The sequence below is a fragment of the Sardina pilchardus genome, chromosome 3 (genome assembly GCF_963854185.1).
Source record: "Sardina pilchardus chromosome 3, fSarPil1.1, whole genome shotgun sequence".
Lineage (NCBI taxonomy): Eukaryota > Metazoa > Chordata > Actinopteri > Clupeiformes > Clupeidae > Sardina > Sardina pilchardus.
The window spans coordinates 5,590,202-5,605,278 of NC_084996.1; the positions used below are offsets into that span (position 1 = coordinate 5,590,202).

The 15,077-nt window shown below is 45.3% G+C and overlaps 1 protein-coding gene across 1 annotated transcript in view; it reads left to right on the forward strand.

The window, feature by feature from the left end:
* The window catches only part of LOC134076455 (F-actin-uncapping protein LRRC16A-like), a 73,022-nt gene that overhangs the window by 15,617 nt on the left and 42,328 nt on the right, over positions 1 to 15,077 (forward strand). Inside the window, exon 3 of the mRNA XM_062531523.1 lies at positions 10,646 to 10,696. Within this exon, the coding sequence (XP_062387507.1) occupies positions 10,646 to 10,696 (51 nt within the window). The remainder of the gene's footprint in view (positions 1 to 10,645; positions 10,697 to 15,077) is intronic.

Below are 15,077 nucleotides of genomic sequence, written 5' to 3' on the forward strand. Positions count from 1 at the left end.
TTGAGTGAAATACAGTCATGGCTGAAAGTGTTGGCACCCATGTTAAAGTTGACTAAAAAGAGGAATATAAAATCATCTTTTAGAAATTCATCTTAATGCCTTAAGTAATAAAAGTAGAAAATATCCAACCTTTAAGGACACCAACTTTCTATGTGAATGAATAATGTATCATAAACAAATAAATGTATTGGCACCCCTATGTAACCCTATGGGAATTTAACACAAAGGGTTAACATAGGGGCAGGCAGATTTTTAAAGGCCACTTATTTCATGGATCCAGGATACTATGCATCCTGATAAAGTTCCCTTGACCTTTGGAACTAAAATAGCCCCACATCATCACACACCCTTCACCATAACTAGAGATTGGCATGGTGTTTTGTTCAGTTGGCCTATTAGCTGGTTTGATTTGCATTGAGCTCAATGAGCATCAAACAGGCTAATAGGCTAACTGAACAAAACTGAACAAAACACCATGCCAATCTCTAGGTATGGTGAAGGGTGTGTGATGATGTGGGGCAATTTTAGTTCTAAAGACCAATGGAACTTTATCAGGATGCATAGTATCCTGGATCCATGAAATAAGTGGCCTTTAAAAATAAAAATCTGCCTGCCTCTATGGAAGTTGAGGGTTAACATAGGGGTGCCAATACGTATGACCCCAGTCTTTTAAGGAAGAACATTTATTTATTCATGATACATTACTCATTGCATGGGGTGCCAACACTTTCAGCCATGACTGTATATGCCACTCATTTCAATTAAGTAATCATGGCAAGAAGTATATTTACAATAAGAAATGGCTGACCACACATTACATTTCCCAGAATGTCACTGTCCATAGTATTCTTAACACATTATCACATATTAATCTTGACTGAAATTGAATCTTAAATGCAATAGTTAAACTATAGTTACGGCTATACTATAGCTGTTATGTTATTGTGTTATTTATATTGACACCACACACCATCAAGCAGATGACTATCCACAACAGACTTGGCCTGTGGGCTGATTTTAAAATCTTAGATCATGTGTAATGCTTCTGACAGACATAATGATAATCTGAAGATACAGTACATCATGATGGCCAGTACTGCCATGGTGATAAATATTATGTTTCACAATTACCATCATTCTGCAGTAATCCTATTCATTTAATAGAAATTTAAACCTATAAAAAAATCCTGAAATCTTTACTCCTGAAGCTCATATCCTGTCCATAAGAGGGGTAATATAGTTACTCAATCAGCTCATATCCTGCCCATAAGAGGGGTAATATAGTTACTCAATGTAAACATGCATAATGTGTCTGTATCTCCCCAAGAGACAATACAGACAGACAATAGGAGGCTCAATCACACCATTGGGATACTCAACTTTGTGACACTTTCAAGTGATTATAGGTCAAAGTCAAATTGGGAAACGCAATCAACTTTGCATTAGGCCAAGAAAAAGTGAACTTCATAATGTTCTTTATATTTTGAGAATGGGCTTCTCCTTAATGGTATATCTGACCATATTCTGAAAATCATCAACACAATATTTTTGCCCATCACCTGGTAAACAGTAAGAAGCCACAATTAACAGCTAAGAGAACAAATACTTATTAGAAAATTAAAGAAGCATTTACCCATAATCCATAGAAAATTATAGCTCACACATTGAGTACATTGCATTTTTTCGTGTGTAGGCCTACATAATTCTTACTTGTCATGATAATTCACTCAAGTTGTTATTAGGTGAATAAAATTAGTGTAGTTTACTTGACTCCTTTAAGTTATCCCAACACAAAATGCAATACATACTGTACAATATACTAATAACTCCAGTTGAATGACTTATTTACACTCAAATTAAATGAGTTGCCAAACTCAAATGTCAAGGCATCCGGTTCAGATAAGTTAGCTTCCCAGGCTTTACAGTACTCAAATAATTTGAGTTCAGTTAACTTCCCGGGTTTTACAGGGGAAAAACATACCTTTGCCATACGACTATAACAAAGTTGTTATTGCTAACTAGTTACTATCCCCTAACCCTAAAGAAGAGTTATGTTTGGATTGAATGAATAACTATAGTAATATGTCCATTAAATATAATTTGTGTCACAACCTGGTATATTAATGAAGTTAAATAGCACTATACACCACCATCTACAGTTCTACATTTTCACTGTAACATTTAGATATTAGAACTTGTGCAGCATTGCATGTCTCTCCCTACAAGCTTTTAACGTCGTCTTCACAACCACCCTGATATCTTACCTATTTGTGTCTTCTAACAAAAAAAAAAAAAATAGGGTGGCACTGACAGCTTGAACCAAAACATGTCTGCAAAAGTCTTAACGGAAGCCCTTTTCAGAATTGGCCCCCTGACACAACAGTGGCCCTTGTGGTGTGATACTCTTGTGGTATTTATTGATCATTATTTTTTAATGATCATACGGAAGAGCAATAGGGCCACGGAGTAAAATATTTATTCTAAATCTCTGAGAAAAAAAGTCAAAATTTTCGAGAAAAAAGTCGCAATTTTCAAGAAAAAAAGTCGAAAATTTAAAAAGTCGAAATTTTTGAGAAATAAAGTCAAAAGTTTTGAGAAAAAAAGTCAAAATTTTCGAGAAAAAAAGTCAAAATTTTCGAGAAAAAAGTCAGAAATCTGTAGAAGGCGGTAAAGGTTATAATTCAGATATTATAACCATAACTATACAGTGACAAGTGGTGCAACGCTAGAGTGTTCGTCTTTCACCCAGGGGGCCCGGGTTCGACTCCCGTCATGATCTTGGGTCTGCAGTTCACATGTTGACATATTTCCATGGCCATTTACTGTTAATGGTTTTTAATAATAAACAGATGAATAGACAAACATTTTGAAATAAAGACAAATAAGCAGTCCAACAGATTGTCACAAACGATCGGGCAGGCAAATCTCCCCTCTTCCTGCTACTATTACGCGCGTGTGCAGAACAGATCACAGTCCCAGAATGGACTTGTCCTTGTCAAGCCCCTATGGTCAAGCCTCGCCTTCCATGTCGCCTTCCCGCGGGCCGGAGCGAGCTGTACTTGAACGATATCCCTGCATCTGTCCGCATGCAGTTTCTCCTGCACGAAGGCATTGTCTATGTTCGACTGATTTCGCCTCCTACAGTCCAAGTTCACGACACCGCCTCTTCAAGGTCCGGATAGACCTTGGGGCCTAGCCTACTGTAATTCTGTGCTAAGACTGCAGATCTCTTTGTTAGTTAATCCAATCTCGAAATAAAATTTTATTAAGTTGTCCATTACAGCAGCACTATGGCAAGAGACGAAGTTTCTGTCAGCTCCAGCTCTGAATGACTTGTTCCTGGTAAGCTAAAAACAACATATTAGCCTAAGCTACAAAAGTCCGCCTAAGGTAGGAAGTGAACCCCGGTCGACTGATTACGAGACGAGAGAGCTAGCGCTGCGCCACAAGATACTATTGACTCTAGCTGACAATATTCCTAATTCGAACTTTCTTTGAGCCTTCTACAGATTTCTGACTTTTTTCTCGAAAATTTCGACTTTTTTTCTCAAAAACTTTGACTTTTTTTCTCAAAACTTTTGACTTAATTTCTCAAAACTTTCAACTTTTTAAATTTTTGACTTTCTTCTCGAAAATTTTGACTTTTTTTCTCGAAAATGTTGACTGTTTTCTCGAAAGTTTTGACTTTTTTTTTCTCAGAGATTTAGAATAAATATTTCACTCCCTGGCCCTATTGCTCTTCCGTATGATCATGCTTGCACACAAGTTGGATTATATTGCACATTTGCCCAAGATTACAGTAGGTAACATGGAAGAAAAAGGAAGCACTTTGGGGGGAAAATCCGCTTTTTCCATTTTTAAGAATATAGTGTTAAAATGGACAAAATAACATTTTCTAAGCTGACAACCTGTCTAGAACTCATGTTGAGGGGTTAAATATCAATACTGGATAGGTTGTATGCTTGTACCAAAAAGTGTCCGACAAAGTTTTAATATCAGTTTTGGCCCCCTGACTAATGTGTGTGTGTGTCTGTGTGTGTGCGTGCGTGTGTGTGTGTGTGTGTAGGGAGGCTGGCTCCTTTGTCTAGGCCTATGGTTAGACTGGCATACTTGGCTCTTGATAAGGGAGCCGTTTGGAAATGGAGTTGGAGGCAAAATATTATGGAAATGCTTAGTTTTATCAGCAAGTGCTTCCTGAAAACATGTACTGTAACATGTTGAGGAACCAGAGCTTTTGTCTGATTTCTGAAAGCTTGTCTGCAGTAGGCAACTATCAGCACTAGTGGAGAGGCAGTGGTGGCAGTAGAACCAGTGGTGGCAGTAATGTTCCTGTGTATTAGCCGCATTGTGTATAAGCCGCAGGACAGTGTTTTATGCAAGTTAAAAGAAACAGAAACATATTAATACCATATTAACTGCCCCCATGTATTAACCTGAAGATTGTTTTTCAAAATCAATGTATAAGCAACAGCTAATAGTTGGGAAATTACGGTGGATGTGTTCTCAGCTGAACTGCAGTTTCCTCCAGAACCCTGTAGTGATTGCGGAAGCCTCGGTATAGCAGAGGAAGACGCTGCCCAGGCAGGCAGAATGCCGTCCACCACGCTGCTGGGTAAAGCTGCCTCGTCAGCAGGAGGCTACTGTCGCGCCGCCGTCGACGGGGGGGGGGGGGGGGGAGAGACCATCTCCATCACTGACACTTGAGGGAGGGGCATTGTCACCAGTGCTGACGGTCAATTGGCTTTATCCTGCCTGCCCACACCTCAACACTTAGTCAGAGTCGCGTTTGATCCTCGTTGCCGTGTTTTTGTTATCAGTGCACACATGCCATGCCAGCAGTGAGATAAGACCAGTCAGTCCCACAGTGTGGGTTTAAGAATAGACTCCTTCTTCCGCTACCCTTTCTTTCCCCATGTCGAAATGTTTGTTTTCATTCATATTTGTGGTAGAAATGCTTTATTGCCTTGTGCCAGAATGCCTGCCTACACCCCTGTTTTGGGAGTTGAATTTATTGTGATTGGATTTGGACCACAATCTCCGGAGCGGCGAGCATTGTCTTTCTGTCAGCTAGTTTGAGAAGGATGTCGCAAAGCTCTAATTTGTTTCCCTGCAGGGGCTTATTTAGCTGCTATGAATATCTTGCGATTGTTAACGCCATCTTTTTTTTACGCCTACAGGCCTTTGTAGTGTAATTGTGCAATTGCTTGTGTTTTATTTGGTGAGAGTGAAGGAAATGAGATGCTTGGCTTTGAGGCACATGAAAGGTATGCGCTGCGTTGGAGTCTCTATGAATGGGGGAAAATGAATAGGGAATTATGTATGCATGCATACTCTCGGAGGAGCACGTGACTGGCTTTCCTCAGATGCTGCCTAGAAGACAGATGTAATGTCGCTCCCACGAGGGTGTCACTATCTGCTGCTTAAACACACATGCACTGATGGAGCGTTATTGTGGCGAAATGGGCACAGAAGTAATGACCGCGCTAATTGTGATTGTCTCTCATTGCACAGCAAGCTAAAATCGGGACATTTTATTATGCATGTCCCATTGTCCCTACATCAATCATGAATAACAACAACAACAACAACAACAACAATCAGCGACGTGTTTACTTGTCTGACTGTTTGTTATCATGTTTCACGAAGAGTGTTCATTCTGCTCAAGTCCTTACCTGCTGTGTGCACTGTCGTTTGTCTCCCCTCAAACAAAGCCGTGTGTGTGTGCGTGTGTGTGTGTGTGCGTGTGTGTGTGTGGAGGGGTGTAAGACACCGAGGCGAGGCGCATCCGTCTGGCTCCTGCGCGTGGCATTAGTCACAGCTGCCTCGGCCGCGCTGCCTGCCCCCTCTGCGTGTGTAAGTAGGTTAATGTGCAGCAGCGCCGCGAGCAGCGGAGACGCCGGAGCACCGGAGAGAGACGCCGCGCCGCTCCACTCAGCGTAGCGTAGCGTAGCGTAGCGTAGCGTAGCGTAGCGCTGCACCGTGCAGGAGGAGCAGAGCCAGTCTGTCACAGCTCCAGGGGAGAGGCGGGCACGCTACGGCACAAGGGGGTGGTGGGGTTGAGGGGGGAGAGGTCCCCCCCAAAACAGGCCTGTGTCACTACCTTCCCCCCTCTCTCTCTCTTTCTCTCTCTCTCTCTCTCTCTCTCTCTCTCTCTCTCTCTCTCTCTCTCTCTCTCTCTCTCTCTCTCTCTCTCTCTCTCTCTCTCTCTCTCTCTCTCTCTCTCTCTCTCGTCAGTGGCTGTGCTCTCTGGACGCAGGGTGGGGCGTGGTGAACTGTAAACGTGGTGTTTGAGATTTTCAAGAACTGGTTTTCGAAAGCGCTGTTTCTTTAGCTCAGTTTTTTTTTTTTTTAATCGTGGTCGTGGTCACCAGGATGAGTCACGCTGGTCAGTCAGTCAGTCAGCGTCTTTGGCCCAAAACCTCCGCGGCGGTTGAGGAGTGAAGACGTGCGTATGAGAGAGGGCATGTTGCGCAGACGTGTTGTGTGTCTTCCTCACCACGCAGGCTCGGGCCAGTCACTGCTGGCCTGACGGATGGGCGTGCTGCGCTGCTCGAGGTGATCGCGAAGACCACGGGTCACATCCTCCCGCGCCCTCAACCTATCCCCCCCCCCACCCCGTCACCGCCCCGAGGGGGCTCGAGAACACCGCAGAGCGGCCTCGTCATTTCTCGGCCGTCGTTTTTGCGTAACGGCGCGACAAAGAGCAGTGCTCAAACCCTTGCTTGTAATTACGAGTGTGGGTGATCACTAGGCTCGAGCGTCAAGCACCACGCACAACCAAAGCTCCCGTCAGCGGAACAGACCGAGTGTCAGAGTTGGACGGAATGGCTCAGGGTATTGATTTGTGAGTTCTGTATGGTGCAGAACACAATTAGATGAAGCTGTACAGCAGAATGTCACAAAGTTGCCCCAATGGTCTCCATCCTCTCTTGTGTTATTTGTTTGAGAGAGGCCTGACAGGAGATTATGTAGATAAAGTGCAATTAAATAAAGAGCAATTAAACCTCATCGCTGTTCTTGCTGCCACAGTGAATGATTAATCCAGCCTCAGTGCAGATGGCGAGTTTTCTGTATATTGTTTTAGTATTCCACAAGCCTCGTTCATATTTCCATTTTTATCTAATTTCAGCGTCTATTAAAAGTCAGCGCTTCAGCGTTAATAAGTAATTAGATTCATTAATAAGATCCGTGCGGCGTGCGGTAATTCGTCACAGATTGGGGCCACCCACCCACAGCTGACTCGATGGATGTTAACTGAAAGGAATCGCTTGACAGACAAGACCCTGGTGAAACTGATCGGAGTCAGTCAAGTGAAGGGGAAGGCCGTACATCAGAACACGGCTCTCTTGGTTCCAGGTCAGTGGTTTGGCTGAAGCAGCGTGAGGTGAGCTGGTGTCTCTGTGCTCCCTTTGATGCTACAAGCTGTCCCTCCCGACAGGGAGAACTGCAACACTAGCCCACAATATGGCCGTCAGAGCAGAGCTCAACCCCAGAGGGGAATAGCAGCGAAGGCGAGAAACACAGTAACACACATCGCACTGGTCGCCACAAAAATGTGACCGATCAATCTGATGACCCTGTTTTTTTTTTCTTCATTTATTGATTTTGCATTGCAATTCAGGAAGGCAGAAAATTGTTTCCGCTCCCAAGTTGAAGCTGCTTGTAGGATTTAGACCATTTTAGTATTGTGTCCCATATCCTAGCATGTCATGGCCACAGCCATCAGCAGACCGCCCCACTGATCCAACACCGCCATGGAGAAGCGCAGGCCTGACGGTGGGAGTGGGAACGAGGTGCAGGGAAAGGGTAGGAGGCTGTACAGACCGACAGATAGACAGACAGATGGGCCTTTGCATTGCCAACCAAGTCACACACACACACACACACACACACACACACACACACACACAGAGACACACACACAAACACAAGGACAGACAGGCGCGCACACACAGAGGAAAAACACACACACACACACACACACACACACACACACACACACACACACCCTTCATTATCTTATCTTAGTTTCCAACACTCATTTATTTTCCTAATGTCCTCGCCCCAGTCCATTCACCTGTCTGTTTTCCTCCTCTGATGAGGTTATAAGGATGCTTTGGTCAGTTGGGCCACGCAGGCCAGCCACATGGTTCAATCAGAGCACGCTCCACTGCAGCCATCTGGAGATGCTGGGACGTGATTGGCTAAGGGAGAGCTCATGCAGGCCCTGGGAGACGTGGTTGGCTCAGGGCTTTCGGTGGTGGCTTGAGTGCCTGGGGCATAACTCTGTATCAGGAAGGTCAGCTTTAGTCTGACTGCATGACTGTGCCCCTCAGCTCTGTAGTAGTAGTAGTAGTAGTACACATCAGGGGAGGGCTTCATCAGAGCTGCTCCACCACCACTCTCCTTTACTCCCCATTACTGGAGGAGACTAGACCTCCTACCTGAGGAACAGGTATCCCAGTGATGCAGGAGCGCTCCATAGGTCTGTGATAGTTGTGGACGATGGGAGTGACCGGGTCAGTGGACTGGACTGAAGGAAAGAACCTCTCCTCTCCTCTCCTCTCCTCTCCTCTCCTCTCCCTCACACACTGGAGAAGCTGACAGGGAGGCATTTGTGTCCATCTCTCTCTGCCATGAGCCATTGGTGTCCATCTTTCTCTTTCTCTCTCTCTCTCTCTCTCTCTCTCTCTCTCTCTCAAGGGACTGCCCCAGCTCATGGGTTAAATTTAGACTGTCGTTGTCACCTAGCACATTTCAATCAATGTGTGTACACATTTTCTGAATAAGAGTAAATGTCACAATTTGCACATGCTTTTGTGTTTCTGTATTCTGTCTTGCACAATGGCATGGTGATCTTGGCAGGACACAAAGGGACTGGTGTCTCTGGCAGTTTAATCATTCTGTGACCGAGCTGCAGAATATATGGCTGTGTTTAGGCTTCATGTTTTGGCAGGTTATTTCCTGTGACAAACCCAGTGATTGAAACAGTGCAGAATTCCTGGAAAACATGCAGACCTGCTCACATACACACGCACGCATGCACACACACACACACTTTGAGAGCAAAGTTCAGTTCAGTCAGAGGTTTGATTTTAGTCTGGCTATCACCATACTAAACTCAATCTTTAAGATTGAACATTAGTATGGGGAGTCTACGCTTTATTTCTACTGCACAAGAGGCGTGATCAATGGGCATCGTTCAAATGACTCCGTACGCTTGGATAGTCCTTCAACCAATCAGACCAAAGAGCCGGTACCCAAAGGTTGTGGACAGGAGATGGATGTGCAGGTTTCCAGCCTGAGCTGCCGGGTGAAATCCAAATTCGCCGGCAGGTCAGGCAGGGTTCACCCAGCCTAAGGTTAATTGTAGTCTTTAGCATAGATAGAGAAATCACACCAGACCGTTAGGTGAGACCAATCAAAGATGCAAACACTAGCCTCTCAGCGTGTCAGTGTAATGCAAATTATAAGTGTGCTTAGTGTTTTCAGGTTTAAGTAATTTTACAAGATACAGTTCTGAGCAGTTTTTACAGTTTTTAATTTGACAATTTTACAGTTTTGGAGCTACAGTATTTTCCTTCCAGAAAAGAACAAGATCTGCTCTGCAGCTTTATCTTCTACAGTGGATTTCCACAGAGTGCTGTGCTGCTGTCTGTTCCAATGTAGACTCTTGCTCTGTCTGTCACATTACGAGACGTGATTTAGGAACTGACTCTGGATCAGAGACGACCCTGGCTCTGGTGCAAACGTGACGGACTCGTCACGGCCACATCACCACGCCGGAGTCCGCTGCCGTTCCCGGTGCCCGTTCCTAGGAAGTGCCGAAGAAGCCCCGTGGCAAGAGCTAAATCGGGAAGGTTCCTATTTGGATGAATGACCTCATTTGAGCCGAAGAAAATGATGTTTCTGAAGCTAATTATGCACCATGATTCAAAATGTAGTCATGGAAATAGATCAAGATTTGAATGAGCAACTGGAAAGACGAAACATTCGACGGGCTATTTATTGTCTGCCAGATGGTCGTGCGAATAGTTCTGTATGATGCATTTTTCGAAGAGCAGCTGTTTTTGCTTGAGGTATTTTTGTGTGTTTTTTCCCCCAAGACTAGAGTCAGACCAGTGGGTAAAGAAAGATCATCCCCTGCAGTTTTGTGTGCTTTTAGACTGTCTGTGAGGTGGGCTGTGATGTCTTGATGGAAAAAGGCATGCCTTTAGGGCACTTGATATCAGTTTGAAGACCGAATCAAAATGGACCCCTGAGATAAAACTGAACTCCACAGTCCACACACATGCGCGCACACGTGCAGAAAACACACACACACACACACACACACATAGAGAGACATGCATACATACACACATACGTACAAGGTCACTGTACACATTATATCGTTTCAGAGGCATCCTCTAAGCTATGTGTGTGGCCTTGAATATTCCATGATGTTCTTTCTATGCGTTTCCTGACTCACCTTGATTGCTCTGCTTTCCCCTTCCATCCTTTCAGTTTGCTCTTATCAGCCATGATGATGACATGCTTTTGTGATGTACAACTTAGCAATGACACTGATGCCTCTCTCTCTCTCTCTCTCTCTCTCTCTCTCTCTCTATCTATCTCTCCCTCTCTCTCTCTCTCTGTTCAACAGGCGCTTGCCTCTCATCGGGCCTACATCCTCACCGCGCGCATCCCCTCCAAGGTAAGATCACTCAGGCTGGTGGCCTGTCAGCACTATAACACACAGTGACCCAGTACACAAACAGATAACGGGGCTGCCTTATCTGTTCCTGTTTGAGCACTGGCGTAGTCTGCTCACTCTCTGTTTTGCATGAGTATGGGCTGGTGGGCTGGTGCGCTGGTATATCTATGGGCCATGGGCCTCAGTCAGGATGCTGTACTGTAGGTCCAGGAAGGATGTGTGCGCGTCTGCTGGGTGGTTGTGTGTTATGTGTGGGTGATTTAAAGCTGGGAAGCTGTCCCTTACAAATAACGGCCACCACTGTCAAAACAGTTGCTGTTGAAAACTGGTAATGTAATAAGGAAACATTCACTGTTCATATGCAGGAAATGCTTTGTTTTGGACATGGAAAAAGCTGCATTGCACAGCATAGTATTGCACTTTAACTGCAGAAATGCAATATTTGGACATGAAAAAACTGCATTGCACTGCATAGTATTGCACTGTTGAAATGCAATATTTTGGACTTGGAAAGGCTCTGTTGTGTGCAGTACAACTGCAATAATTGATTGTAAAGGGGGCGTGTTTGTGTGTTGTTTGTGTGCTATTTGTTTGCTGACTGAAAACAGCTCAGTGCGTCTCCCTGTAAGGCTGCCTGAGGAGGACGTCCTAAGCAGAGCTGGTGAGGAGGATTCCTCTGAGATTATCCCCTCCGTCGGAGCTCTCCCGCTGGGATTAGTGGGAAGGTGGAGACGGCCTGCCCTGAGCGGAGCTGACCACTCCTCCTGGATGCTCGTTTGCTCCGAGACAGAGCTCCATTACTCTCTGGGGTCAACTGGCATGCAGACAGTCATGTGACCTAGCAACCGGCTGACCCTGCGTGACCATGTGACACCGAGAACAGCCATGACATAAATCCGTAGAATGGCCATAGAATGGTCAGGCGCGGTCATTGCCCTTGGCTTCTCGTCTTGACCGTAGCATGGACATTTCGATACCGCATGTTGAAGCTGCTCTCTACTTCTTGCAAATTTGAGGACAAAAAAGCCTCACAACTTACTCAGCAAATGCAGAACAAGCTTCTTGAAAATAAAATGGAAGGACTTCAGGACAGTCCAGGATTGTTCTGTATTGAATCCAGATGGACGGAGCATTTTTAGCGCTTCCCCCCCCCCCCACTACCACTGTGGCCGCGTGTGTTGCACTTGTGGTTTGGGTCAGCCCTCGCGCCAGGGCCTTGAAAGAATGCACTCCCCCCCCATTCACAAGGGCCCTTCACTTTTTCGGGATGCTCTACAAATATAGATTTCTTTCTTTTTTAACGGCGAGCGCTAGCCTGTGGGTGCCACCGAGAACAGAGGCTGAACCCTGGCAGGTCGATGCTAATTACAGCCTTATAGTCCCGCGCAGCAGCAGCAGCAGTGGCTTTGCCTCCCTCTCTTTTGTGTTGTTACGAGTATGGCTCGAGGCAAGAGTTTGCATGTTCCGTGAAATTGGGGGCTTGGATCTGACCTCTGACCTCTCGACAAACACACCCACACCCCGCCCCTTACCGTACCGTACCGCACCACACACAGAGGTGCTCGTGTGATGTAGAGCCATGGCTGGAGGTGACTAGATTCCCGTTTTGAGGTAGCCAAGGGATTCTATGTCTATCTCCTATTTCCTTTTTGTCTCCCCCTTCTCTCTCTCTCTCTCTCTCTCTCTCTCTCTCTCCCCCTCTCTCCCTCCCTCCCTCCCTCTCTCTTTCTTTCTCACCACAGCAGGCTGACATATTGTGGTGGTGGTTTCTAGTTGTAGACGTCTGTAGCTGCAGGGTCTCTTTGTGTCTGAGGTCAGGTGCTAAATGCTAGCTGGCAGCAGGAGGCCGGCCTCAGTGGGTTGGCTGGGCGCTGGTGTTGCTGCTGCTGCTGCTGTTGCCTCCGCCGCCGCCGCTGCTTCAGGCTACTGAGCGCGGCCAACGCAGCTCTGCTGGGGTTAGATTGCAGGGTGGTGCTGCAATACCCTCCAAGGCTCTGTATGCTTGTGTGTGTGTGTGTGTGTGTGTGTGTGTGTGTGTGTGTGTGTGTGTGTGTGTTTGTGTGTTGTTTATGTCTTTGCTTGTGCGTTGTGTGTGTGTGTGCTTTTCTCATACCCGTGACCTAGAGCGAATGTGATTATTGTTGGCAGCAGAACATGCGCACACACACACACACACACACACACACACACACAGAGAGAGTTGCATACACTAGGCATATTCCTACAGGGACGTGTTCCTCCATGTTCCTTTGCGTATAGTGCTGAACTCTTGTCAGTGCTCTGACACTTCATCTTCATGGCGAGTGCTGACTGATGTGTGGGAAATGGTTTGATCATTCAGGTCAACACTTGATTTGCGGTGTGTGTTGGATGACAAGCAAAGCATAAATCACAACCCCTGTTGCAAACGTGTGATTTAAAGGTCAAATACTGTAGATGCCACTCCCTACACTGGACAGATAACACATTCCACTGCAACACTAGATCTAGCTGACTATTGCCTTTAAATTCTTCTATATGTATATTTTAGAGCAACACTAAAGAGTTTTTCGTACCTTTAAAATAGTTTCAGCGGTTCATCAACTCTTAAGAGGGTAAACGGCACTTCTGCATTCACTTCGCAGCCCTCTATCGGCTTTAACCGCACTATGTAACTTTACCACATCGTGTAGCATACCTGTACAGTAGTTCAATGAAATGAGACATAAGTAACTACAAATTTGACTTGCTTCGATGTCGCAATACATCATACTTTCATGAAATCATGCAACATACTCACTCTACATTGTCTGTGGACATTGTTATTTGCTGGATAAACAAATAGCATTGCTTTAGTGTTGCTTTAATTGAACAAAAACTTTAAAAACTTGTCAATTGCATGGTTTCTTACAGTATGTGTTGCAGGCATTATAGGAATGTTATCTAGCTCGATTTAATCTCTTCTCCTATGATACAGTCCTTTGTGTTCAAAGAGAAAGAGCCCTATTGTTTTCAGACATGGTTCATTTCTTGAAAAGAAAATCCATCAAACCAGAAATGATCAATAGTCTTGCTATGCTGTAGCTTCATCTTGTAGACAGTGTTCTTTCAAAATCCTGGACCCAGTAGTTTTCACAATGGCAAAATACCTTACTGTATGTCTGTTCCTTGTCTTTGATAGGTATTTTTCCTTAGACTCACTTACTTTATGTGTTGAACATTTTCATTACGTTTTTATGTTAGAACATCCTGTAAATAAAATCCTTTGAGGATCAAAAGATAACAAGAAAGCAACGAAGCTACAAATCAAAAGTGAAAATGACCAGTTCCATAACCTGTGTCGTGTCCCCAGCGATCTGTTTACACTTGACCCCCCCAGCTCCTCGCTCCGCTCTCTGCTCTGTGAAGGTCTGACCTTCTTTTGTTCGAGGTCCCTGTCTGCTGTTCTTCCTCTGATTCAGCACTTCGGTTTTGCATTCTTTCCCAGACGACTCATCCTGCTGTTAGCGTGATTACACCGGACGGGGTGGTGGTGGGGGGGAGGGGCGATGCGGGAAACTTCAGAGTGGACCCTGCTCCGGTCGTCGGGTCCCCTCATTGGCTCATCCGAGGGAGGAATGCCCGCTGTTTCCTGACTTTAAATGGAATCGCTGTGTGTGTAGTAATAAGCGGCGAGTGTGGGGCATCTCCCTCGGGTGCTGTAGTTGTTACCGATATGATTATGGTAATCAGCCTATCCCCCTTGGATGTAAATCCACAGGTGACTGTTTGAAGGCTCAAGAGCCGGTTTAACATGGTAATCAGTTCTTTTGACTGAAGTGGAGGGGAGGCCCTCTTTCAGTGTTCGTGCGCAGAAGCCACAAGGAAGGGGGGAGGCATTGAAGTGGTGGCCATGGGAGCCTGGAGCGCAGGCTGACATTTGGAGCTGTTTGCTCGCGCGGAAGGTCCAGGGCGGGGAGGGGGGGCTCGGAGGCAGGCGGTGGACGCCACGCGGATGATGCACCTCCGCATAGCAGGAGAGAGAGCCACAAGTGCTGGTCAGAATAGGATCGTTTAGGATTTTTTTTGATTCCCACTGAAGTTGAAGAGGAAACATGTCCGAGCTATAGAATCAAAATATAGAATAGTGTGACATTTTTTTTGATTCCCACTAAAGTTGAAGAAGAAACATGTCCGAGCTATAGAATCAAAATATGAACATAATATAGAATAGTGTGACATTTTGTTTGATTCCCACTGATGTTGAAGAAGAAATATGTCCGAGCTATAGAATAAAAATATGAACATAATATAGAATAGTGTGACATTCCCACTGACGTTGAAGAAGTCCCGGGACTGTGGGTGGGAAAGTGTGTCATACGTCCCCAAGGCTGCTTTTCAGAGCGAGGCAGTTGATTTGAAG